Source organism: Miscanthus floridulus, chromosome 8, assembly GCF_019320115.1.
Source record: "Miscanthus floridulus cultivar M001 chromosome 8, ASM1932011v1, whole genome shotgun sequence".
NCBI lineage: Eukaryota > Viridiplantae > Streptophyta > Magnoliopsida > Poales > Poaceae > Miscanthus > Miscanthus floridulus.
In genome coordinates, this window is record NC_089587.1 from 149,093,449 (window position 1) to 149,120,740 (window position 27,292).

At 48.5% G+C, this 27,292-nt stretch overlaps 2 protein-coding genes across 2 annotated transcripts; one reads left to right on the forward strand and one right to left on the reverse strand.

The window, feature by feature from the left end:
• The first annotated feature begins 2,841 nt into the window (after positions 1-2,841).
• Positions 2,842-13,420, forward strand: LOC136473671 (uncharacterized). The gene is made up of 13 exons (XM_066471320.1): positions 2,842-3,280; positions 10,741-10,878; positions 10,993-11,074; positions 11,186-11,262; positions 11,360-11,466; positions 11,595-11,706; positions 11,808-11,924; positions 12,035-12,126; positions 12,231-12,297; positions 12,391-12,469; positions 12,561-12,652; positions 12,740-12,883; positions 13,007-13,420. The coding sequence occupies exons 1-13, from the start codon at positions 2,996-2,998 to the stop codon at positions 13,031-13,033; spliced, it is 1,419 nt and encodes a 472-aa protein (XP_066327417.1). The 5' UTR covers positions 2,842-2,995; the 3' UTR covers positions 13,034-13,420.
• A 4,930-nt stretch (positions 13,421-18,350) lies between these two features.
• Positions 18,351-19,259, reverse strand: LOC136477357 (peptidyl-prolyl cis-trans isomerase). Its single transcript, XM_066475483.1, has one exon. It carries the CDS (start codon positions 19,166-19,168, stop codon positions 18,650-18,652), a length of 519 nt encoding a protein of 172 aa, XP_066331580.1. The 5' UTR covers positions 19,169-19,259; the 3' UTR covers positions 18,351-18,649.
• Positions 19,260-27,292: the final 8,033 nt, after the last annotated feature.

The window sequence follows — 27,292 nt, forward strand, 5'->3', positions numbered from 1 at the left end:
GCATATCATATAGGTACGTCGATGGATCACGGAGTCATCGGGAGTTGCTGGAGGAATGGTGCTTTTGGAGAGCATGTCACCATGATGGAAAGCTAACTTCTGATTATATTTTTACCCAGGCAAGCCCCGGTGCATAACCCCTACTTTCTGCAGTTTAAATTATATTTGTGCATTAAGTTTTAAGGAGTTGAGTGAAACCCACTTGCATATATATATATCTTTACCCTATGAGTCTTACTAGTATGACAGGATCGTGTAGATTGCTATGCTACAGGACTCCGGTAGAAGTCGAGTGATTGCCTGTCACTCGCGAGATATAGGAAATATGTTACTATATGATTATCACCTGGAATATATAAAATGGTGGAAAGGAAAATGGTGACCGGACAGGGATATGGTTTGGGTATTGGTGAGTGTAAGGAGTTGTGTCGCCGTGGACACGGGGCATAGCTTGGTTACACTATTTTTCCCTGTCTGGTCGGTTAAGGACCGATCGTTGCATATGACTCTAGGCAGGTCACAGACTTATTATCCCGAGCACATACTTGTGTATGGGCGCTTGGAAAGCTTGTTGCTCTCTTGTCGCGGATCCGGCTCTTTCCGGACCGACTGTCAGGGTTTTGTTTTGGTGGAGGAGGTCCTTGCGCCGCACTGAGTCCGGGACTCAGGGGCGGGGGCTTGGAGTCCCAGTTTGGACGGGGACCTGGACACCCGGGACAGGAGAGTGATGGGTTGGTCCTGCTTGTGCCCGGGGTACAAGCGGGGCGTGTGTTTTCGGGGTACCCAGCTGGGGACATTGATTCGCGAATCGCCGGGCTATCCGGTACGGCTTGTCTATGGTTTAGCATCGTAGTAAGAACTGAAAGATGAAAGATGGAAGATGGACAAAGGAAATCTGATTGCTTACCACTTGCTTGAAAGTAGCATAGGTGCTTACTTAGAATGGTTAGTTAATGAACCAATGCGGCTATTAATAAAAATCAAATATAAGGACGCACGCTTAGTAATGCGTCTGCAAATGCAACCCACAAACCAAATAGCCTTGCATATCCTTGGAGTCTTTTCTTTTCTCCTATCGGGTTAGTCTTGCTGAGTACAATTGAGTACTCAGGGTTTTATTTCCCCTGTTGCAGGTAACAGGTGGACGCTTGAGCTGACCTTTGTGTGTGGATTCCTCCTGGTGGGCTCAGAGAGGATTTCCTTTACGCTGCGATCGTAGTTGTTATTTTTAACTCTCACCAAATACTTTTATAAATAAAAGTTTCATAATCTGTTGCCGTAGTCTATATATATCAATACTTCATCATGTCATTAATAGAGGTTTATTTCTGCTGTAACTCTGTTCACATGTTTCTATTCCGCTGTTCAATTAAATTGTTTATAACTCTGATAACATGATTTCATTCCGCTGTTATATTAATAAATATTATACTCTGATGTTGAATTAAAAGTGATGTAAGAAATGGTTACGAATGATGTAAGCTTTATTATCTCATTTGTGATCCTGGTGGCAAAAATGTGGATTTTCGGGTTCTCCCTTGGGGTGTGTCCGACGGAACCGAGTAATTTAGTGTTTTCCCTCGAGTGCTTAGTGTCTAATGGAAGACAAGCACTCCTGTGAGGCATTAGATTAGGCGGTTCTGCCACAAGCCCAACCCGCCCGCAGCCCCGCACGCACGCGCGAGGCTATCGCCCTCCTTCCCCCGCAGGCCTAACCCTTCCTCCGTCCCCCAGATCGAACCAAAGAGGAGGCAGCAACCACCGCACGCCACTGCGGCGCTAGGAGCTAGCGGAAGCGCCGCCCCGCAAGAGGGAGGCCAGAGCAAGGAGGAGATCCGGCGACAGAGCAGGTCGGTTGGAGATGGGAGTCCTGGCGTTCTACCGGTGGCTGGCGGACCGCCACCCGCTGACGGTGTCGGACGCGGAGGAGGAGGAGCTCGTGGAGCTCGAGCCCAGCGCAGGCGGACCGCTGTGGGGAGCCGGCGCGGCGAGGTCTGCCTCGAGGCGCGGCCGGCGGGTACCGCGGCGAGGCGGGGAGCGGTCGTCTGGGAGCGGGGATTCGGGGTCCTCCTCGCCCACGACCGCCGGATCCGGGAGGGAGGGGCGCCGTGCTCAACGAGGGAGGGGAGAGAGGGACGGAAACGGGCGGCGAGGAGCCGGCTCGGCGAGGTCCGCCTCGAGGCGCGGCCGGCGGGTACCTCGGCAAGGCGGGGAGCGGGGCGCGGCCGTCGGGGAGCGGGGATCCGGGGTCCTCCTGGCCCGTGGCCGTCGGATCCTGGATGGAGGGGTGCCACCGCCGGCCGGATCCGGGAGGGAGGGGCACCGTGCTCAACGAGGGAGGGGAGAGAGGGAGGGGCGGCGGCGGGGTAGAGAGGGACGGGAACAGGCGGCGTGGGGGAGAGAGGGACATGCTTTTTGGTAGGCTGTCGAAGAACTCAAGTTTTTGGTGTTGCTGTACGTGACCCAAACTATGAAATGGATCTCTGACGTGAATATATGCTGTTGGAGATAGCCTCCAGGCAAGTGCAGGGGAGGCAGGGCGGTAGCCAGTTGCACTGAGTCCTAGTCCTATTCCTATATAAACACTGCCAGTAGTAGTCCTAGACACGAGTCGAGTGGGCGATCCACCACAAAGGAACCGAAGCGCATCCGCTCGATCCGGGAGCGGCAGGTTGGCGAGGAGACGAAAGGCGGTCGGCGAGCGCGAGCCCTCCTCCCATCCGACGAGTCCGATCGAGATCGCCACCGCACCCCCCCCCCCCCCCCCCCCCCCCCCCCCCCCCCCCCCCCCCCCCCCCAACAACAAGCAGCAGCAGGGAGAGCAGAGGGAGTCCCGTTCCCGTACCACGACACAAGCCCACGCAACTACTGCCCCAGGTAAGGCGGAGGCGGATATCTATCTACCAGTTTCCTCTCTCGATCGGTTTGCCGGCCGGGTCCCTCCCTCCCTCCCACATCTGCTGAGTCTGTTTGTTGTGCGCTTGTGACGGCGGCGATGGCGGCGGGGGACGGGAATGCAGCAGGAGGAGCAAGGGCATTGCCCGGCGCCAGAGTCGCGCCACCACCGTCGCCGTGCTGCAGGCAGAGGAGGACGGCATCGGCCATGGGCGGGTACGAGCTCGTCAGGAGCGACGACGCGGCGGGCGCCCCGGGAACCGATCTCGAGTCCGGCGCCAGCGCCAGCAAGGCGTCGCCGCCGAACCCGTCGACGTCGTCGCCCGCTGCCCGGCAGCAGCAGCGCCTCGTCTCCCTCGACGTCTTCCGCGGGATAACCGTCCTGGTACGCCCCCTCCTCCTACTCATACTCATAGCAGTAGCGGTGGATTCTCGGACGAATTGAATTGGATTCTCGCTTCTCGATTCGTCGCTACCATTACCGTCGCCCGGGCGCTGCGCTTTCCTTTTCGTTTTCGCCCATCCATGGGCGTGGAGGGGCGGGGGCATCGGCAATTCGTCATCGATCGACCAACCGACCCAACCCAGGCCACTCATTCACTCATCGTCATGCGCCATCGTGATGAAGAGCGTGGAGTGTCTCCCTCCAACTGTCGCGTGCCCCCCATGATCCCTCACTCCCGCGCGCCCTGCTGCTGCTTGTGCTTGTGCTTGTCCTTTCTCCCTTGTCTGCTTGCCGATTCCCATCCCTTCTCTTCTTCTCGCCATTCAGGACTCAGGAGTGCCCCTAGCTTTGCTTGCTTTTGCGTGCAACCGTGCATGAGCCTTTTGCTAAAGAAAAGAAAAAAACAATCTTTAGTTTCACTCATTGTTCATGGTCGCGCTGGTCACCTGCTGGTCAATGTCTTTGTAGACGACGCCATGATCATCGTCCTGTATGCTTTTTCAGCCACCGAACACCAGAACAAATCAGTCAATAATACTCTCAGCCACACAATGATGATAAATATAAAAGGGACAGAACAAGAAGACAGAGCGAGGGGAATCCGAGTCAGGGTCAATTGGGCCAAGGAGACAAAACATACAGCTGCTTATACTAACCATCATGCTCATTGCTCAGTCACAGGAGCCCGCATCCGTATGAATGGCTACTTGCCAGCTTTAGGTACCGTACGGACGCTGCTTCCTGCTAGGGCAAAACAGTTGGTTAACAGGCTGCTGCCACTTTAGTATTATTAACACAAATAGTACCGTGTCACATGACGATCATATTCCTGTAGAGCCTCAAAAGAGGCAAATGTACCGTTTTTACCGATAAATACACAATTGGCACGTCTGTCGATCCATGAGAGGTTTTGTTTGGTCACACAAATTCATCAGTAAAAAAAAAAGTCCACGTCAAATTAGCTATGAATATTTGTTTGCAACCCTACGACTAATTGTTAGTGCTAAAATAAATAATAAACCTGGCTAATTGTCTTACCTTAACTGCTACAAATTAACAGTGAATATCTGTTTGTCCTTAGCTAATAAGCCCGACTAATGTCTTACCTACCACCCAGTTAACGATTAACTATTAGCTGGTTTCTTCTAGTTAACACAGCTAATAGTTAGCTTCTAGCTGAATGGATCCGAACGGAGCCTTAAGTACGTGTTGCTACGTTAGCTGAGGAAACATTTAGACAGATATACATGTGTGTGGTATACCAGCATAGAAAGGATCGCTATTATTAGCCTACCCATAATCATTGTGTTATAGTATATAAAATGTGTTGATGATTCCAGAGATAAACTTGTTTGCCTTTCCGTTTAGACTTTCGCTTGCCTATTATCGTGCACTGATCGATCCACCGACCTCTTCATGTCAAAGCCTCAATGGTGATGGTGAGTGCTGCTCCCCCAGACCTAGAAGATGCACCGCAAGATTGTGTTGGTCTAATCATATAAATTATAATATAGGAGTAAAGTAATGATGTACTAAGAGCGTCGCGTGTACGTACATGTGGATGGGACTTCGAGTCATACGACACCACAAGATATCCCCTATTGTTGCCTGTTTATGTATTGCACAAAAATCTGCGGCAGTCCGGTTCTAGTTCACCAATCCACGTTGCTGTTACCCCCACAAGTCCGCATTGGCATTGCCCACTTCTGCATAGTTGGAGCGTGGCGACGTGCCAACCAATTTTATTTGTACCCTGGAAACAAGACTCGTCTGGCGGATCATGAAGCTAAGGCCTATGCTTCATGATTCGTCAGGAGCTGAAGTCTATGCACCACCTGTCCACCTTGTATGGTAGGGGACCTTGATTTGGGATTTTTTTAAAACTCAACTCAGGTTTGAACTAGATCGATTCCTGCCGGGAACTGTGTGACCACAAACAAACAATCCCCATGGAAAGCACATACGGAATCCGTCGTCCCAGGAACGGTGTACCCGACGTCGATGCCGGCCCGCCGTGGCGACGCCCTCTTGGCGCTTACGCTGCAGCCCTCTGTGTACGACGCCCCTCGCCGGCCGGCGCCGGCGCGTGCACGTAGCCAATAACCCTCCATTCGGTCTCGGCAAAGGTCCGGCGGTGGGGGTGTGCAGACTGCTGAGGCCTGGGGAGTGTGAGGTGGCTGGCGCTGGCAGGCTGCATCAGCTCCACCCCAGCTACCTGAATCGCTCTCTTTTATATTTTTGGCCGCCTTTTGCTTGCCTGGATTTGGTCTAGTTGGCTTTCGCTTTGCTTGGCCTGCAAGCGCGGCAAGCGAGCCGGACTCCACCGGCCAAAAGCTAGCCGCCCCGGGTCTGGTGGACGTGGCTACTTGAGAGCCTACTAGTTATAGGTTCACTAACTACGTACTGTCATGAACTAAATATGGTACCACGTCTTCCTAAATAGCTAATCTAGCATGAATTCTATTGACTATCAAGAAGAGAGATCAAATAGCCAGTAACTCCAAAATAGCTAGTCTAGCACGATCAGAAACAACTCTCTCACAGCCCACACAATCCTCCACTGTAATGTTTTTTTTTTAATTTCTAAGTCTCATCTAGCTAGCTATTTAGAAGTTGTCATTGAGGACGTCATTAGAGCAGCTCCAGCGTATCGTTTTAGGCGGTGCCAACGTGAGAGAGAAAAGGATTGACACGGTACGAAATGCTGGAGGGAATATATATGTGAAGCGGTGCTAGACTAGACCCGGGTGCAATGCAGAACAATTGGTGCCAAGGGTTGAATAATATTTTGTCCACGCTCTCTATCAACAGTACAACTACAATACGCTTTACCAGTCTTAGGAAGCAAAGGAGCTGATGGTCCAAATGTTGGAGCATTTTACACCAGTTTAGCACCTCCTGACGTGTACAGTTTTCAAATGCCAAGAAATTCCAAGTAGGGTAGTGTTTAGTTCCCAAAATTTTGCAAAATTTTTTAAGATTCCCCATCACATCGAATCTTTAGACGCATGCATAAAGCATTAAATATAAATAAAAAATAAAACTAATTACACAGTTTAGACGAAATTCACGAGACGAATCTTTTAAACCTAATTAGACTATGATTAGACACTAATTGTCAAATAACAACGAAAGTGCTGCAGTACCATTTCGCCAACTAAACAAGGCCTAGCTTGCAGAGGTACAGAAGCCCCCTCTACACTCCGTAGACATTCCAAGTGGCTTGTAGGGGTACAGAGCCCCCAGGGGCGGATCTAAAGGCCGGCTGAGGGGAGCCCCCACAGTTGGTACATCCATGGAAATATGGGAAGGGTGGGAGAGAAGAAGAGGTGGAGGAAAGAAGAAAAAATAGAGAAGAGAGGAAGAAGAAGAGATCAACCTCCTTCAATCATGTTCTGCATCCAGCACTGCCCTTCTAGACAACGTAGAAGCGCTTGTGTTTAAGCAGTGCAATTCAAAACCTAGAGACTCGGGATGCATAAGTAAAGTGATGGGGCCGCGGGGGGGGGGGGGGGTTGTCAAAGTCGTGGGACCAGCAAACATTACGCCGTGTTTAGTTTTAGGAAGTTGGAATTTTGGGTTACTGTAGCACTTTCGTTTTTATTTGGCAATTAGTGTTTAAACATGGACTAATTAGGCTCAAAACGTTCGTCTCGCAATTTCCCACCAAACTGCGCAATTAGTTTTTTTCGTCTACATTTAATGCTCCATGTACGAGCCGCAAACATTTGATGTAATGGCTACTGTAGCATTTTTTGGGATTTTGGGTTGCAACTAAACATGGGCTTAGCTTCGTTTGGACCAACAGTTCTAGTGTTCTCAGTCCATTTTTTTAGATTAATTGTCCATGTGTCTTGCAAAGTAGGGGGGGGGGGGTGTCAGAGTCGTGGGACCAGCAAACATTAGCTTCGTTTGGACCAACAGTTGTAGTGTTCTCAGTCCATTTTTTTAGATTAATTGTCCATGTGTCTTGCAAAGTAGAGGGGGGGGGGGGGGGGGGGGGGGGGGGTGTTGTCAGAGTCGTGGGACCAGCAAACACTAGCTTTGTTTGGATCAACAGTTCTAGTGTGTTCTCCGTCCATTTTTTTAGATTAAGGTTGTCCATGTGTCTTGCAACTTTTCCCCCGATGATAACATTTCTGTTAGCTTGCATTGGCGTATATTTCCGTGATTGCTGAAAAGACCATGGCATCAAATGTGCTAGCTTAATGCGTAAGAATTGGAATTTAGATAGACAATACACCTTTGTTTTGCGGCCCGTTCGTTTGGGTTTGTTTAGCTTATAAGGTGTACTTTTTCAGTCAATGAATAATATTTTTCTCTCACACAAAATCAGCCAACAGTACTTTCAGCCATGGTTTATCAGCCAAACAAGTCCAAACGAACAGGACGTTGGTCTGTGCGGATAAAGTGATCACTTACTTTGTGAGCCTATGGCTTGTAGCCAAAGGGCATACTCACACTAACACAACATGTCGTTTATAAACCTACATCCATCCCATGCATGAGCATGACGCGTAGCTATATTTGAGACACATGCTTTAGGGTGTGTTTGCTGTGGCTGTGGGAAAAAGCTGATGTAGGCTGTGAGCTGTAGAAAACGTGCTGTGGGCTGTGAGCTGTAGAAAAGCTGAAAACTGTTTGGTTAAACAAGTATAAAATATAACTTCTATCTTTATTTCTCTTGAAACAACTATGGAAGAGCTTTTTATTCCACCAATTTCGAAAAGTAGAAAGCCAAAAGCCAAAAGCAGGGTCAAACCGGCTTTTAAAAATGTACTATGAAAAATCAGCTGCTTCTGAAAAAACAGTCTTTAAAAGCCGCCCTTTTTGTTGGGCTAAGCCAAAGCCAAAAGTCCAACCAAGCGGATCCTTAGACTGCTCGCTTATCCAGTGATGACGCCGTGGATCGCCACTTTGGCTGCCACTGATTGCTGCTTTTCAAGTACTATTTCTTTATCCGTCGTGTCGAGCATCGAGTGAGAGCATGGTCTGTCACGGCCTTTCACTAATTGCAATTTGACGCGAACAAAAGCCGAAGCCACCCCCGGCCACTAGACGTCACCTCAAGGTGATCCTCTGACGCCGATTCCCAGCATGGAAAGTACCACTCCCGTTGAAGTCAAGATCCACCGACTCACAGTTAATTTATCTCAAGGTGCCCCTAAGAAAAGAACAATAGATCAGATGACTATATGGTGTCTATTTCAAGTATCTTGTATCTATACGACTATAGTACAGAACATCAGAAACAGTACTCGTATTAGCGCCCAGGGTCTCACGCAGTAAAACGAAGAATCTGGTGAGCAATGTGATGCGATACGCTGATGGCATCTCCTGCTTGCTACGGAGCTGCTGCCTGCAGCAGGAGGCCAGGAGAATTGATAGCCATTCCAAGGACAGGGCAGGCCTGCACTGCATTTACGATGTCATCGTGTAGGCTGGAGGCTGGACTGGGGCTACTCGCCTAGTACGCCTACTGTGATGGCACGTCGCTTGTCTAGTTCCTCCGTAAAACTTTACACCCGTACAAGTAGTATTAAATATAGACTAAAAAATAATTAATTACATAAATTATGATTATTTTACCTGACGATTTTTTAAGCCCAATGAATCATGATTTGACAATGCGGTGCTACACTAACACATATGTTAATAATGAATTAATTAGGTTTAATAAATTTATCTCACAGTTTACTAACGGATTCTGCAATTTGTTTTTTATTAGTATCAAAACACTCCGATAGCCTATATAACATCGGACCCCCAAAATTTTACGATCTAAACAAAGCCTAATTTCAGGCGCTAACTTCACTGCAAGAGCAGGGGGTCCAGCCGTCTAGGGCCGCGTTTAGATGACAATTTTTTTTGTTCCAGCTACTGTAGCACATTTGTTTGTATTTGTCAATTAGTGTCTAATTATGAACTAATTAGGTTCAAAAGTTTCGTCTCGCGATTTTTTACCCAATTGTGTAATTAGTTTTTTTCGTCTATATTTAGTACTCCATATATGTGCATCAAAATTTGATGTGATATTTTGGGGCGAAAAATGTTGGGAACTACCCTAGATCAGACATGGGCGTGCAGTGCAGTGCAGTGCAGTGCACGGATGGGGCATTGCAGCTGCTAGTACTGGCCAAGCTACCCCGGCAAAGTCAGCATGGATTGGATTGGGCACAGATGGCAGATAACGTGTCGAGTATCCGTCACACAGGAATTCACTCACAAATATCTATCCCACAAAACGAAATCTCAGCGTCATCATGAATGAAAGAATGAAGATTTGGTGCCCAGGGGGCTGGCGCCTTCCTTACCTAAAATATTATTATGTTGCAATGTTTCAGAAATTATCACAAAAATCATATATATATTACACATAAAGTTAAGTATAACCGTAAGAGTTCAATTTGAAATTCATCCTAGATGCCAAGAAACAAAATAGACAAGCAATCAATCTGGTACTGTTCATCATGTGCTGAAAGTGACTTCTGCTGTTTTTTAATCTCAACATCAAAATGAATTTCAATTTGAATTGTTTTGCTACACTTAACTTACATACATGATTTTTATGATGATTTTTGAAACATTGTAATATGGTATTTTAGTCCTTTAGCTGACGAGGGTGCCAGCCTCCTGGGCGCCATATGATTTTCCTGAAGGAAATACTTTTTTCCTCAAATGAATTCTTAGGTGCCGTTCCTATGCTCCGAATGCCACCATAGGGAATTTTTCTATCTGTTACATCTGTATGAATTTTAATCTCCCTTCCATTGGCGCAAGCCTTAGAACGGGAATCCAGGAACTGCTATGTTGGAATGGACTAGTCCATCCATTTACAACACAGAATATGTTCGTCAGCCTTTCGAGGTAAAGGCAGTAAAACAGTGGCTTAATTGGTTTCTGAATCCGATGCTTGGCTAACTCCACTGGAATGGCGCTAGATCAGTGATGTTTAGTATTAGTATATATAGGAGTAATGCTTTAGCCACAAGTTACAGGATAACAGAATCCAATAATGTACTAATATAATGCAGATCATTAACCAAAGCGTGGCATCAGATCTGCTGTGATTGATGTTACTTAACTTGCTTTCCAGGATTTGTTATTAGCCCTTCTTGATCTAGCTATGACAAGTTTGAGATTATTATATCTCAATACCTTCTGTTCTCTTTTTATGGAGCTGTCAGATTCTTTTAAGCACTGGAAACAGGGAAGCATTGACCTGTGGAGTTATGGTGCTCTTATCATTTCTCACCTATGATCTTTTCTAATCCCTGAATTGGCACCTATGATCTTGTTGAATAAGGGAAAAAGGAGAAAAACATGCACCAAATTGTCACAATTATTTTTTTTACTTGCAATCTGAAACAGGCAGGACGTGATTGTTTTTCTTGTTGCAGCTTATGATTATTGTTGACGATGCTGGAGGCTTCCTCCCAGCACTGAACCACTCTCCTTGGGATGGCGTAACAATAGCTGATTTCGTCATGCCGTTCTTCCTTTTCATAGTTGGAGTCTCACTAACACTAGCGTACAAGGTATACTGGACACTGAGGTCACAAATGCACTACTCTTTATACTACCTTTTCTTTCAAATTAAGTGCCGAGTTATCAGCATGTTGAATGATGATTTGTCATACCACTATGTGCAGCGGGCGCCAGATAAACTGGAGGCAACTAAGAAGGCGGTACTTCGTGCCCTCGAGTTGTTCGGCCTTGGTCTTGTTCTCCAAGGTATTTTGTCTCTTAACTAGTATCAGAAGATGGGCTATTAAAAAGTTTCCCAAAAAAAAGTGAGCTAGGGTAACAATCAGTCGGTGCTCCATGTGCTGGCTCTTTATGCAGGTGGATTTTTTCATGGTGTTCACAGTCTCACATTTGGTGTTGATCTAATGAAAATACGGTTGATGGGCATACTTCAGGTACTGTTTTTATTGCTCTTTCAGAACAAATTGACACATTCAGTACTAGAAAAGGCGCAAGTCATCTGTAACGGCATATGATGGTTCTATGTTGCAGAGGATTGCAATAGCCTATCTTCTGGCTGCAATATGTGAAATCTGGCTCAAGAGAGATGATGATGTAGATTCTGGATATGGTTTGCTAAGGAGATACCGCTACCAATTGTGAGTTCAGATCAAAATTATCCTGACGAGTTATGCATTTACTGTTCAGGAACTATAGAATTTGAATTGAATAATTGACCTGGTACTGATATCTCATATTTATAACATATGGTTCGTTGTCCTGCTAGATTTGTAGGATTGGTCCTCTCTATAGTGTATACTATTATTTTATATGGTATATACGTTCCAGACTGGGAGTACCAGATATCAGGCCCTGGTTCCACAGAGAAGTCATTCTCTGTAAGTGCGAAGTCTCACTCCATTTTCTTTATTATCTTGTTACAAGTTCATATACAGCATGGAAGAAGTGCTAATGTTCATGCTACATTTGAATTCGTCAGGTGAAATGTGGAGTGAGAGGAGACACCGGACCAGCCTGCAATGCAGTTGGAATGGTTGACCGTACAATTTTAGGGATCGATCACCTCTATAGACGGCCAGTTTATGCGCGCACAAAGGTTTTAATATTTTTTTGACAGAAACACAAAGGTTTTGATATGAAGTGCAACGTCTCAGTTTTCTGCTCCCTTGTCACAAAACTCAGTCAAAAGTTTTGGCTAACATGCAGGAATGTAGTATAAATTATCCAGAGAATGGACCTCTTCCACCTGATGCTCCATCATGGTGCCAGGCACCATTTGATCCTGAAGGCCTCCTCAGGTCAGTGCTTCACTAACTCTTCGTCAGTGACCATAAGCTTCTCTTGGAATGCAAGTTCCTCCAACTGAGTGCTAGTTCTTTACTGTCCTTTGTTCATGTTTCAGCTCCGTTATGGCAATTGTCACTTGCTTGATTGGGCTTCAGTTTGGGCATATAATTATACATTTTGAGGTATAATGCTGGTGTGATACTAGATTAACAAATTATTCTTGTGTAGTCGTGTAAAATACTTACGTTTGCCCCCTGGGCTAAATTTACCTGCAGAAACACAGGGGAAGAATCACAAATTGGTTGATCCCTTCCTTCAGCATGTTAGCTCTAGCCCTCTTAATGGACTTCGTTGGTAAGTATTCACCAAACACTGCTCAACCACATCCTTATTCCCAATACTGAGAGCTTGAGATGGATGGAACAATTTTCACGATTCTTTTCAGGAATACGCATGAATAAACCGCTATACACAATAAGCTACACTTTGGCTACTGCTGGCGCTGCGGGTCTTCTTTTTGCTGGAATTTATGCTCTTGTTGGTCCTCTTAAACCTGAGAACATATATATGCTAGTGTCATCCATCATCTCCGAAACCTCACAGTAACTGTCATGGATCTTTCAGGTGGATTTGTACGGGTTCAGAACACCTACCATTCCCGTGGAGTGGATGGGGAAGCACGCCCTGATGATATATGTCCTGGTGGCATGCAACATCCTGCCCATGTTCATCCGTGGCTTCTACTGGAGGGACCCCAACAACAGCCTTGTAAGTTTGAATATGACAGTGTTATGCTCCTCCTAGCTGCAGAGATTTCAATGGGTTCTACAAGTGCAGTTCATGTTTTGTTGGAATACCTAACAATGAACCTTTTTTTACATGAAAAAACAGCTGAAAGTCTTTGGCATCGGGGCGTGAAGCCATGATCTTCTACATGTTCAGGCCCAAACTTGGACACGGTTTTTTCTTCTTAATATAACGATGCACAGCTCTCTCGCGTGTTTGAGAAAAATAAACACGGTTTTTTCTTCTTAATATAACGATGCACAACTCTCTCGCGTGTTCGAGAAAAATAAACTTGGACACGGTCGGGATGCAGAAGTAGGTGCTCAGGCCAAGTTTTGCTATGCGGTTAGAGCACGATAGTGCTCAGCTCATGCGTCATGGGGCTGCCTATTCTATCAGCACTGCCGGGCTGGCTGTTGCCACTTGCAGGAGAGTCCATTCTCCCTGACATCTTTGTATATGGTGGAGTTGAGCATGTATATGATATCACACGAGTAATACTATGGGATTCAGAAGAAATATAGTACATATCCAAACAAGTGAGCTTCATTTTGTCTAAAAAAACAAGTGAGCTTCAACCTTTCTTTTTAGAAGCTGGGATGTAAGGTTCAGTTCTCCAAGTGGTTTGTCGTGCTTCTTCTTAGAAGCATGCGCTTGTTTTGTCTGAAACCAATTCCGTTTAAAAAGCTCAGAAAAAAAAGACCCGCGTAAATTTGGGATAGCCATAGAAGGCAATGAGCTTCTATAAGTTTCTAATATAAGCTTGTTTCTGGAATAAAGTACTTGTACTTTAACTTTGAAAGTGGTTACAAAAGTCACAACACCTGGTATATTATCACTCATATAATGCAAAAGGTCCAAGAATTAGGTTATCAAATCTAATCCCCAAGCTCAGACAGTCATCCAAAAGAAACAAGAATGAAAATTTGACATTGATATTTTTATAGTGTCAAGCAATACATTTTCATGGACTTATCTGTATGTGATACAAAAGTTTATACAAAAAAAGAGGAGCCAAATCAGCATATACCCCACCCCATTTTTGCTTCTCGACACTGAGATGCACATTCTACTGACCATATATAGAAACAAACGGAACCTGCAGGTGACGAGCTCACGATGCATCCCCCATGTGGACCTAACAAGGGACAATTATTTATTTGGCACTGAAACAAATCAGTGTTTCGTATTTGGCACTCGAAAATTTAAACTTTCTTATCTGGCATCAAGTTGAAATTTCCTTTTGTAAATGTTACTGCCGTCCATTTAGGACAGTAACGGTGTCAAGTGACCGGTAAAAAGACATAAATACCCTTGTTTTGCAGCAGAAAACCACGGTGCCAAATAGGAAAGTTCAAGTATTTTCGTATGAACGATATTGCCGGAGCTCTTGCGCAGCCCCGTGCCATCGCCCTGGTGACCCGACGCATAGACCCCGTACCAACGTCCCCGCATCGCCGCCCCTACCGACTGAAGGAGGCAGGACGATGGCGTGTCGCTGTCGTGGCCCCGCACGCGAGGTCCGCTCGTGCTGCTACCCGTGCGAGGTCTTCCCGCGCCGCCGCAGCCTCGCCGTGAGCCGGCTCCGCCACTCGCCAGTCGTCGCTGGACCTGTGCGCCGCTTGCCGCCATCCCCGGGCGCCAGCTCGTAGCTCGCTTTGTCGCGTGTTCGGTGCTGCCCTGCGCACGTCGTAGCTCGCCGCTTGTCGCGGCCTCGGGGATGGCGGCGGCTGCATGGGCGGCGTGGCTGATCGCCGACTGGCACGCGCCCTGGTACACCACGTACAAGGCTCACTACAGGGAAGCCGAGTGCATGAGGGTGGAGATGGACGAGCTCCTCTACGCCTACGGCGTCGACGTCGTCTTCACCGGCCATGTAAGCCTTGCCCTTGCGCCTCTACTGATGGTCTGAGCTGAAGAACGATTGAACACGGTGGTCTGTGATTGATGTCCATCAGGTGCACGCGTACGAGCGGTCGAACCAGGTATTCAACTACACGCTGGACGCGTGCGGTCCCGTGTACATCTCGGTGGGCGACGGCGGCAACCGCGAGAAGATGGCGACGGCGCACGCGGACGACCCGGGCCACTGCCCGGACCCGGCGTCGACGCCGGACCCCTTCATAGGCGGCCAACTCTGTGCGACCAACTTCACGACGGGCCCCGCCGCGGGGCGCTTTTGCTGGGACGCCAGCCGGACTACAGCGCGTACAGGGAGAGCAGCTTCGGGCACGGCGTGCTGGAGGTGAAGAACGACACGCAAGGGCTCTGGCGGTGGCACCGCAACCAGGACCTCAACGCCGACGTCGCCGCCGCCGAGGTCTACATCGTCAGGGAGCCCGGCAAGGGGATGGCGTGGGAGTCTTCTGTGTTTCGTATTTGGCGTGGGAGCCCGACAAGTACACCGGACGAGAAGGCAGCGAGCGAGCTGCCGAGCCGCCGCCGGTCTCGCGTGCAGGGGCCGGGGGCGCTGCTGTCGCGCAGATGGTGGTCGGCCTCGCCCTCGGCTGGCCATGGCAACGGCGAGCGCGTGCGCCCGGAGCTCCGCTCCGTCATGGCCGCGCGAAGGTGAGCATGGCCTACATGAGCACGCCTTGGAGCATGGCCTACATGGCTGCTGCGTGGTGGTGAGCTCGGACACGCCATGGAGGCCGGCGATGGACTGCGTCGCGGACCTCGTGGAGACCGGCGCCACCGTCATCAGGCTAGGCTCGGCGTTCCATGCGGACATGAGCGGGCCCAACCTCACCATGCGGCCGATGCCGGATCCGGATGCCGGGGCGGAGTTGACGGAGTCGAACTTCCTAGCGAGCGTCACGCCGGTGACCGAGGCGCTGGTGTTCATGTCCATCTCCTCGGGGCCGCTGGGGCAGATGGGGACAGAGGTGTACCCGGGCCAGCGCCCGGACACGGAGTAGTGGACGAGCGATCGAAGCGCAGAAGTGCTGGCGGAGTTCTAGACGAGGTTGGAGGCGGCGGAGACGGAGACGGGACGCCTCGGTCGAACTCGAGGGCGAAGTACACCATATCCGCAGCGGTGTCGACGGAGACGAGCACGTCCTGGTCAAACTCGTGGGCAGCCTCGTACAGTGGCCCGGATCTGGGATGCTGGGGCTCGGTTTCGGTTAAATTTCTGTCTTAGCGCGTGTTCAGTTGCTACCCAAAATCTCAAAAAGTGCTACAGTACCCATCACATCGAATCTTGCGATACATGCATGGAACATTAAATGTAGACGAAAAAAAACTAATTGCACAGTTTGGTTGGAAATTACGAGACGAACGTTTTGAACCTAATTAGTCCATAATTGAACACTAATTGCCAAATAAAAACGAAAGTGCTACAGTAGCCCAAATTCCCAAATTCACCCAACTAAACACACCCTTATGTAAACAGAGGGGTACATTGGACAAAGGGAGAAAAAACTGACAGTCAACTAACAGATAAGCAATGAAAATAGACGGCAGTGCCAATTAAGAAAGGAAATTTTATCTTCATGCCAAATAGAAAAGTTCAAATTTTTGAGTGCCAAATACGAAACAGATTTGTTTCGATGCCAAATAAATAATTCTCTCTAACAATATTGCCGCTCCAGATTTTAGGAATTTGGTGCCCAAAGGATAGTCTGGAACTAGAAATGCCCCAATCTGCCACAAAAAAAGGCAACGGTAAATTATTTGAAGATGAAGCTTAGTGATTTATTCAAATCATGCAAAAGAATATGAACGAGCAGCACATTCAGCATTAAAGGTAGCACAAAGTTTAATTTGCTTCTTGGGTCAACCCAAAACCCACTCCATACAAAGTAGAAATCCAATTTCACCTATGCTAGTTATTCTTTTCCTTGGTTGACATGCTGGCATCCCTAATTGCAGGAGCCAATGTGAGAAATTGTTTCAAGGATATCTGATTCCTATAATTTTCTTGTCAGACCTTGTTTTCTTCGCTGTCTTAGACCTATAGTCGATAAATGTGGACTACTTCACAGGAACATATTATATCTATCTCCTTTCATGATTCATGCTAAGAACTTTGAGATTGAAAGACTAGTCTCTACTTGGATATGACAAATCTAGATGCATCAGAAATTTTGTAGTTGATTGTGCAACTCGGTTTTATAATGGAAGATAATGATGTGAGATCTACAGGAACTATCCCATGCCAACCAACTACCAAGAAGATAATATTCAACGGATGGGTACACTGTTTGTCAATACAAAAATGTCTGCTTGTCAATAGGCCGGCTCAGTCACAACTCACAAGATCCGAAGTAAAGAAAATACCTGACTGCACACTGTCATTATGAGGCTTTTTCGTAGTTCCTCACTATAAGGAACACCAGCCACCAAAACTGACCTGAAGAAGGCAATTTATAACTAAGATCTTATATGCAAGTATACCAATACAGGGTGCATGAAGGAGAGAAGTAGCAGCAGATTATACCTCATGCTCAACACCAACAACGGCAGCCTCTGCACATTGTGGGTGGGAGAGGCTAATTTCCTCTGCTCTACCAACTCACGGCACAGTATATAATAATCAAATAAAGGGCAACATAGTTACCAGTTACCACTGAAAGTCGCTAATGCCAAACGCGATCTAGGAAGTAACGACATGAACCAAATACATGAGTAGTGCAAGCTAGACTATTTGAAAGGGTAACCAATGATCTCAATCTCATACAGTTTACCCCATATTAAGAGAAAGACTTCACTAAGGTGGTGTTTGGATCTAGTGACTAAAATTTAGGAGGTGTGTCGGGAGAATATTGCATGGGGTGTTCGGATACTAATAAAAAACAAATTACATAATCCGTCGGCACTCCACGAGACGAATTTTTTAAGCCTAATTAATCTGTCATTAGCACATGGTACTGTAGCACCACATTGTCAAATCATGGACTAATTAGACTTAAAAGATTCGTCTCGTAAATTAGTCACAAACTATGCAATTAGTTTCATAATTAGTCTATATTTAATACTCCATGTATCAAACATTTGATGGGACAACAACTAAAATTTAGGAGGAGCAACCAAACACCACCTAAGATAATTGCATAAACCATCACCAGTGAAATACTCATATCTTTCATGATCTCCGTTCAGAGTTCAGAAAGCCCCAGACCATAATTTCTTTATGCAAAGATATCCACTGCATCCCCCATCAACATATTGCCCTCTCTTGTCAACACTGACCGGTTATAAATCATACAAACAGTTGTTTCATCAGTCAGAATCAGAATATAAAAGAATTTTGGTTATAAATCATCAGAGAATGCTGGGATCATTTACTAGCACACCAAACAAAGAACCATGTGCCATGCAAAGGGGTGATCCATGCTTGGCAAGTTGGCAGTTCACATTAACACATTGACAATCAAAATCAATTTGGGGTCAGAACTTGCAATGGAACAAGACGCACATGGCACAACCGCACAAAGTAGTAGAACAATTAAGCACGAAACCGAATTTCAGTTCTCATAGCATTATCTTGAGATGGATCTCATATCTATCATAACTGGTGAAACACGAAGTAAGCAGAGGCGCCATGGGATTCGCAGATCCACACCTAAATAAACCGCTAAATTAAACCACATGATAAACGACTCAACTCAGACCACCACTCAGATCATCATCATCATCTTATTCAGATCGAAGCAAATGGAAAAAGGGACGGACGCAGGCGGAGTCGACGATGACGGAGGGAGGGAGGGAGGGCGGGCGGACAGACCAGACGAGACCAGAGGAGATCTAGGAGAGCTGGCCGCAGTCAGCGATCTTGACCTCCTTGGAGGTGGATCCTCTGCGGGAGCCCACCTTCTCGATGGCCTTGACGACGTCCATGCCCTCGACGACCTGGCCGAAGACGACGTGCTTGCCGTCGAGCCAGGGGGTCTCGACGGTGCAGATGAAGAACTGGGAGCCGTTGGTGTTGGGGCCCGCGTTGGCCATCGAGAGCACCCCGGGCCCCGTGTGGTTGCGCACGAACTTCTCGTCGGGGAACTTCTCGCCGTAGATGGACTCGCCGCCCGTGCCATTGCCGCGGGTGAAGTCGCCGCCCTGGCACATGAACTCCGGGATGACGCGGTGGAAAGCGGAGCCCTTGTAGTGGAGCGGCTTCCCGGATTTCCCCACGCCCTTCTCGCCCGTGCACAGCGCGCGGAAGTTCTCCGCCGTCTTGGGCACCTCGTTGGCGTACAGCTCCATCACGATCCGGCCCGCCGGGGCGCCGCCGACGGTCATGTCGAAGAAGACGCGCGGGTTCGCCATCGGGATCCGAAGCTAGGGTTTGGGGAGGGTTTTGGGGGGGAATTTTCCTTCGGCTGTTGTGTGATCTGATCTGGTGGAGGCAGGGAGGAGAACTGGTGCGGTAAAATAGCCGGCCAGTCGCAAGGGGGGCGTTTGCGTCGAGCCAACGCGACCCTCTCTGCCGCAGATCAGATAGATGCTGGTGGTGGCCCCGCCCCGTGCCGTTCGTTCAAAGGGGCCTATAGTAATACTTATTGATGAAAACGGATCGGATATCACCGATATTACATTTGTTTTCATATTTCTATTCGAATTTGATTCGAATACGGATAGTGTCAACTACGTCGGATAGGATACGATTGGATATCGACATTATAAATATGCGATTTGAGTATTCGGATACAGATACGGTATCGAATGTTGGATATCCGGACTCAGATATGGACAGATCTCAACCCCTCTAAACGAATTCAGTTTTAAATACGATCAAAAAATATCCGTACCGTTTTCATCCCTACTAATACTACACGCCAAATCCAGAGCCGTTCGTGTTCGTCCTTCAATTTCTTCCATTTCCACCTTTCCGTTACTGCGCGACCGGACTCCACTCACGTGGAGGAGGCAGTGATACTGACAGTGGGACCAGGCGGTCAGCACCATCGTCGAAGGGACCACAGGGCTGGAGCGGTGGAAGCATTTGATTCTGATCCGAGCCACGGAGCCGACTTGGCATCCAAAATTTATAGTGCTAAATATTTGGCAAACCAAAAGTTAAATAAAAGTGTTGTCATAGATTTGGCAAGCTAAGTATGAGAGTTTGGTAAGTTTTGGTAGCAAACCAAACATTGACCAAAATCACAACTTGCCAAATCATTGGCATGACAAATTTTGGAAGCAAACCAATCGGACCCCAAGTCTTGGATCAAATTACAAACACACCCATGGGAATTTGATTTGTCATCATCAAATAATTCGCATTCGCGTCGAAAGCAGGCAGGAAAGCAAGGAATCCGAGTGATGGTGGAGAATCAATTTGCTGTGTCATTTAGAGGTTCTTTTTTTTTTTGAACGTAATGGTAGGAGCTCTGCCTTTCAATTAAGTGGGGAAAAGAGAGTTTATGTACAAACTAAGTTAGTCGAGGATAGGAAAGGAACCCCCCCTCAAGCATGCAAGACACGGCCCACCGGAGAGGGGGCATCTGCTACACATAATCGATTGCTCTCTTCCTTTGCTCTATATCATTTTTTATCTCTGAGGCCACCTGCGGCACCGTCTGTATCTTGTTGTCGAAGATTCTTCTATTTCTCTCTTTCCAAATGTTCCAGAAGGTGTAGATTAGTACCCCGTTCAGCCTCCTACGTTCTGATCTTGGCACTTTCGTTGCCACCTCTTCCCACCATGATCTGATATCGGTGGGTTGCACCTGGGGTTGCTGCTGGATCTGAGTGAAGTTCTCCCACGATAGGATTTGATTCCAAACCCACTTAGCGAAGGGGCAACATAGGCATAGGTGGAGGCCGGTCTCTAGAGGGCCATTGCAGAGCACGCATTGTTGATGGTGTGGCCACCCTCTCCTCTGTAGGTTTTGTGCCGTTAGAATTTTATCTTGCACTAAGATCCAGGCAAAAATCTTGCATTTGTTCTCCATATGCGCATTCCAGATCAACTCCGTACTGAAGGAGGCGAGCGAGCCTCTGACTATATTCTGTAGGCCGAGCGGGTGGAGTATTTCCCATCACCGGTCCATCGCCAGGTGATGGTGTCCTGGACGCCCTGCTGCAAGTGCACATCTTGTATTCGTATCCAAAGGGACACAAACTCCTCTATGTGGACAGCGGAGATGATTTTCCTCTGTAGTTTGCGTATCTAATTGTTGTTCCGGAGCTCTTGTTTCACCATTCGGTTTTCCTTGAAACTAGGCAAAACAAGTTTGGTGCTAAGTACCTCGGCGCGTGTCCATCGAGCCAATTTTGGTGCCAAAATCTAGTCTTTGCACCATCCCCCAAAGTTATAATGATTGAGGAGTTGAAGAGGAGACGGTCATCATCAGAACATGAAAGCTCAGAGCCGTTCCAAGGCTTGGAGTCATCCATCCATTCCTGCCAAAGCCATCATAACCGGAGGGCTCTCCCAAATCTATCAAGGTCGATGACACCTAAACCACCCAGATCTTTTGGCCTGGTAACAGTTGGCCAGTTAACAAGGCAGTGTCCGTCATTGGCGTTCTCCTCCCCTTCCAGAGGAACGATCTCCTGATTTTGTCGATCTTTTTCTTAGCCCATGCGGCTAGAGGAAACACCGTGAGGTGGTAGGTTGGCATGGAGGAGAGGACAGATGTTACTAGAGTGAGACGTCTCGCTCTGTTAAGCCATCTTCCTTTCTATTTGGGTAACCTCTGCCCGATACGGTCTATGAGAGGTTGCACGTGTATCTTTTGCAGTGCTCTGATGTGGAGTTGCAGGCCCAAGTACTTGCAAGGGAAGGTCCCTCTATGGCCGTTGAAAGGTGAGAGGACTTGGTCTAGATCAACGTCTGCGCAGCTGATTGGGTGCACCGAGCTCTTTTGTAGATTGATATGTAGTCCCGAGAATGATCCAAAAGCGTTCAGGATGGCTTTGACGGCTTGAACATCGTCTTTTGTGGGGCTGATGAAAATGGCGGCATCATCCGCATACATGGAGGTTCTCCATTTTGCCGCCGCGATTGGTAAGGGGGTGAGTATCCCATGGTCGGTTGCCCAGTCCAGCAGCTGTTGAAGCGGGTCCATAGCAAGGATGAATAGCATGGGTGAGAGTGGGTCTCCTTGATGGACGCCTCTGGCATGGCTAAAAGCGGCCCCCTATCGCCCATTAATCAAGGGTGTGGAAGTGGATGTACGTAGGAGGATAGAGATCCATTCGCGCCATCATTGTCCGAAGCCTAGGGCTTGCAGAATCTCGAGCAGGTACCCCCAATGAACCGTATCAAAAGCCTTGTGGATATCTAGTTTCATGAATAAAGCTGGTATCTTTTGCTTATGCAACCTTTGAACCGCGCCCTGGACGTATAGGAAGTTATCATGAATGCTTCTCTTTTTTATGAATGCGCTCTGGCAGTTGGAGACAAGTTGGTTGAGTCGGGGGGCAAGTCTGTTTGCTAACACCTTAGAGAAGATCTTTGCAATGCTATGGACGAGGTTGATGGGTCTGAAATCAGTAACTCTTGTTGCATCTGCCTTTTTGGGTAGAAGGATGATGCAAGCCGAATTTAGCCATTCGAAGCCCTGGGCGTTCAAGTTGAATAGGCTGTTCATTGGCGCCATTATATCATCCTTAATGATTTCCCAACACGCTTTGAAGAAGGCCCCCGTGAAACCATCCGGTCCTGGTGCTTTGTCGGAAGGCATGGAATATATATTGTATTTTATCTCTTCCTGGGAGAAAGGCAACTCTAGATCGGAGAGATCGTGTTGGTTGTATCCAAGGGATTGCCAATTTAGTGTGGAAACTCTCTGCATGGCAGCGCCAATGTGATTTTTAAAATACTCACGAATGACCTTTTCTTTCTCTTGATGAGCCACCGTGACCCCCCCATCTGTATGTAGACAATGTATGTAATTCTTTCTCCGGCGTGCGTTTGCTCGAGTGTGGAAGAACTTTGTGTTAGCATCCCCACAGCGAATGTACGTTAGTCTCGATCTCTGTCTGATTCTTGATTTTTCGATGGCCGCGAGTCCAGTGCTACGGGCTTTGAGGCGGCGACATAGGTGAAGTTCTATGGCAGTGAGCAACCTATGCTCTTAGGCTGCTTCTAATTGTAGTAGCACTTCTTTCACTATGGCGAGCTGCATCCTTGTATCCCCTATCTTCTCTTTCTTCCAACGCTTGATACCTTTTGCCACACGCGCCATTTTGATATGCAAGCGTTTGATCAGGAGAGCAGTGGTGACCGGTCTATTCCAAATGTCGTGGACAAGATCTTAGAAGCCATCCATCTTAGTCCAGTGATTTTCAAAGCGGAAGGAAGTGCTGTGATTGTGGTCAAGTTGCCCCTAGAGTAGCAGCGGTGTATGGTCCGACATGAGCGAAGGAAGGGAGTGCAAGAAACACGATGGGAAGGACAACTCCCACTGGGGGGGTACATAGTAGTCTGTCGATTCTAGTGAGCGTGGGGTTTTGCTGTTGATTGCTCCAGGTAAATCGACGGCCATTTAGCTTTATTTCTTTGAGTCCCAAACGATCGATCGTCGCTCTAAATGCCCCCATGAGACGTCGGTTGAGATTGGCATTGTTCTTATCTTCCGCCTGGTAGATGAGGTTGAAATCTCTGAGGATGAGCCATCTATCATTCTCCGGTGGCGGAATGTTTTTCAGTTCTTGGAGGAATTGAAATTTGGCCTCCTCCCCTTGCGGCCCATATACCACCGTAATTTGCCACCTTTTTCCATCTGCCCTCATGTTGATTTGCGCGGTTTTAGTGTTCGCGGTAAGTGCAACGTCGGAGAGGTCGAAGAAGTCTTCATTGACCGCAAGGAAGATGCCTCCTCGTGTTTGTTCCGCCGGGAGCACACTATAGGAGTTTTCAAATTTCGCTCCGACTGTTCGACGAACCACATTACATTCCATAGCTTGCATCTTTGTTTCTTGTAAACATACAATGGTGGCGCCGGTGGTTCTCACAAGCTCACTGACCGAGTCCTGTCGGGCACCATCATTTAGCCCCCTGACGTTCCAATTAAGTACCTGGCAATTCATCTGTGCCATATGTCAACTAGTGGTACCCTATCTAAAATAATTCTTTGGACGGAGACAAGTAGGAAGCCATCTGTTGGTTCAGTATAGGCAACAGGCACCGAGTTAAGCACATAGAGGCATAAGCACACAAAGATTACGAAAGCATCAACTCATGGTGGCCGATACAACTGAAAGCCGCTGGCTGTCGGCACAAAGATACAAAGCACTCGCTTCCTGCTCGCTGAATTCTTGCTACATCTAACTACCAGCTGACGGTTTGTTGCAGTGGGGTGGGCTAGCAACTGTAGGCCTCTAGCTGTCGCCGAACCCAAGCAGCACACAAAAGATGTGGAGCTCGAAGAGCTTCCATAGTGGCAAACAATTACTACCATTATTACATCGGACAACCCATTTGCGACAGCAGTCATCTAGGCGTGCGGCAGTGCCTCCTCAGCATCGAGGCCACACAAAGCCGTCATTGCCTTCATGGCATCGTCATTAAGTGGTCCCTTGTACAAGCTGAAGTAGCGCAGCAACGCGTCGTCATGGTTGAGTCCTCCCATGTCGAGGATGCCCAGTCTTTTCATCAGCACTAGCCTGGCCTTCGCTTGGGTGTCACCCCTTGGCCAATTCATGGCGGCTATGCGGACGCTTCTTCGCGTCGGGAGCAGGGGCCTCTTGCGTCGATGTGGTGTGTTGTGTTGGCGTGGCGGGACCTGGAGGCAGGGACTGTGAAATCCCCTATAGGAATTCAGATACCAGTGCATCATTGGCAGTCATCGTTTGGCCAACATTGTTTACCTCCTCGGCGTTGGCGTTCTATTCCGGCAGCAGTTGGTGAAGCTCATTTGCCATGCGTGTGCGGCTGGAGCAGTAACTGGGCATCCCGTGGACACGGCGCCTGGAGTAGACGGCGCCAGGGCAGAAACGCACCACCAGGGCGTTTCTGGCCTGCTGTGCGTGGGCGCGGAGCGTGCGAAGAGGGCCTGGCCGCCTGGCGTAGACCTGGCCCATGCAGAAGCGTTGATCAGCCATGAGGCGTGCACGCTGCTCTGTTACGATGTCATGGTCGTCGATGGGGGGAACCTGCAGTTCATTCAGACAAGGAGGAGATACATTTCCGGTCAGGTGCACCGAAGAGGAGCCGTTCGTTGGTTCGTCTGTGTCCTGTGCAGCGGCAACTGGAGGGTCGTTCGGTTCACAGGTTGGAGGGGCAGAGACCGAAGGGATGAAGGGCGAATCGTCGCATTGACTGTGTTCTGCACGCACCTTGGGAGGACTTGGCGACGGGTGGTTGTTGTTGCCGTTGCCTTCGTTGAAGTCCGGTGACTTGCAGCGCAGGCGCGGCGACGATGATTTTGAGCGCGGCGTCGTGTTCCTCGGCTCTGAGCGCGCGCGCCTGTGCGGCCTTCGGTGGGGCGCCATTTCCCTGCTTCGGGCCCTGGTTCTGCGGTGGACATCAGCCGGTGGATGACGAGGTGCTGTCGAGCCCCCGTGCCAGTATCTACAGCGTCGCCTTGGGTCGGCTGCCGTGCACCCTTGCAAGCCGCGTCACCGCCTGTGGTCATCTGGTGAGCCCCACAGCCATCCGCGTTGTTGTGCAGTGGGCGTCGGTGGCCCCCATGTTCCGGGCTATGGTGTCGTCGGCCACCGTGCCTAGACGCCGAGCGTTCCCGCTCGCAGTCCTTGGGCGCCCGCGACAGGCTGCGGGTAAAAGGTCCTTGTTTGGTTTTGGTAATTGAGTGACAACCTAGGTGGACTAATTGTGTTTATGTGAGATACACAGGTGATTAGTCCATAGGTACATGTGTGTGAGCAACATATGCCATGAAGGTGAAAATGGCTTGGAGATGTTGCAAAGCTCACACATGTGATGATGAAGGAGCTTAAATGCACATGAGACATGACATTGAGTCATGTGATCAAGGTGGAGAAGATCAAGACAAGACTTGGCTTGATGGACCGGTTGCAAGTGTGAAGAGCAAGTCGAAGGCTTTGGAGTGATGGACCGCGTGGCGGTGAAGCTTGAGCAAGACTTGGCGCCGATGGACGATGGCAACGGTGAAGAGCAAGTAAAGTCAAGATCGATGAACCAATATGATCACGTGATGATATGAAGTGGATCATATCATTGTTGATCGTGTTGGTGCATGTGTTGCATCGCCATTGGAGGAGATGGAATGGAATGCGCAAGGCAAATGTATAACCTATGGCATTTCATTTCACCGGTCATTGGTGTGTAGAGAAGTTTATGACCGGGTTTAGGATAGATGACCGTACTATCAAGAGGGGCAAACTTGTTTGCATATCGGTCATCTAGTGCCACTCGAGTGATCTAACTTTGCATTGTCGCTAGGATCGAGTGGCGTGGCAAGTTGAGTGGCTAACATCCTTTGGGAAATGATTGTGAAAATGCTAACACACATACACATGATGGTGTACACTTGGTGGTGTTGGCACATTTACAAAAGAGGTGGTGTTTGCAGGCGCTTTCGGGAAAATGGAATGCCTATTTTCTATTGCGCCGAATACAAATTCTTGTGGTTAGCACATTGGAGCAAGGGTGAAGAAGTTAGAAGTGAAAACGAGTTAGTCGCGAAGACGCTGGCATCGGTGAAAGCACCAGACACTGGTAGGCTGACGTACGGTGACGCAGAAGCTGGAGTGTGACCGGACGCTGGGCTGCGTCCGATCAAGTGTGACCGGACGCATCCGATCGAGGTCGGTACCTTACTGGAAACAACCGGACGCTGGGGTTCAGCGTCCGGTCAGTTGAAAGCTGCTGTGTCTGGTCAAGTCAAGGGACCGTTGGAACCGGGACACGTGGCCGTCTGTGGGCGACCGGACGTTGAGGTCCAGCATCCGGTCAACACGACTGGAGCGTCCAGTCGGCCCGATTTTTGCCCAGTGAAGGGGGAACGGCTAGTTTAGCCCTTAGGGCTATAAATAGAAGTGGCCTTCGGCAATGGCTAGTGTGGAGCACCTTGGGGGACTTTTGTGTCCATGCTTGAGAGTGCTTGGGAGCCCTCCATCACACACATACTTGATAGTGATCATTCGATTGTGTGAGTGAGCGATTCTAGTGTGATTGCATCATGAGGTTGCATCGAGTGGCACTAGGTGATCGAGTTGCAAGCCGGTGGTGCTTGTTACTCTTGGAGGTTGCCACCTCCTAGATGGCTTAGTGGTGGTCTCCGTCGAAGTGCGTAAGAAGCTTGTGCGGCGCTCCGGAGAAGTGCTTGTGAGGGGCATTGTGCTCGCCCCGTGGGAGCCGCGAAGAGCAACTCTAGTAAAGCGTGTCATTGAGCTACCCTCACTCAAGGGGTAGGTTCTTGCGGTGCCCGACATGTGGGCTTAGCGGGTGATGCTAATTAGCCGCCGAACCACCAAGTGAGCGGTCGACACAACGGGGACTAGCGTGTTGGCAAACAC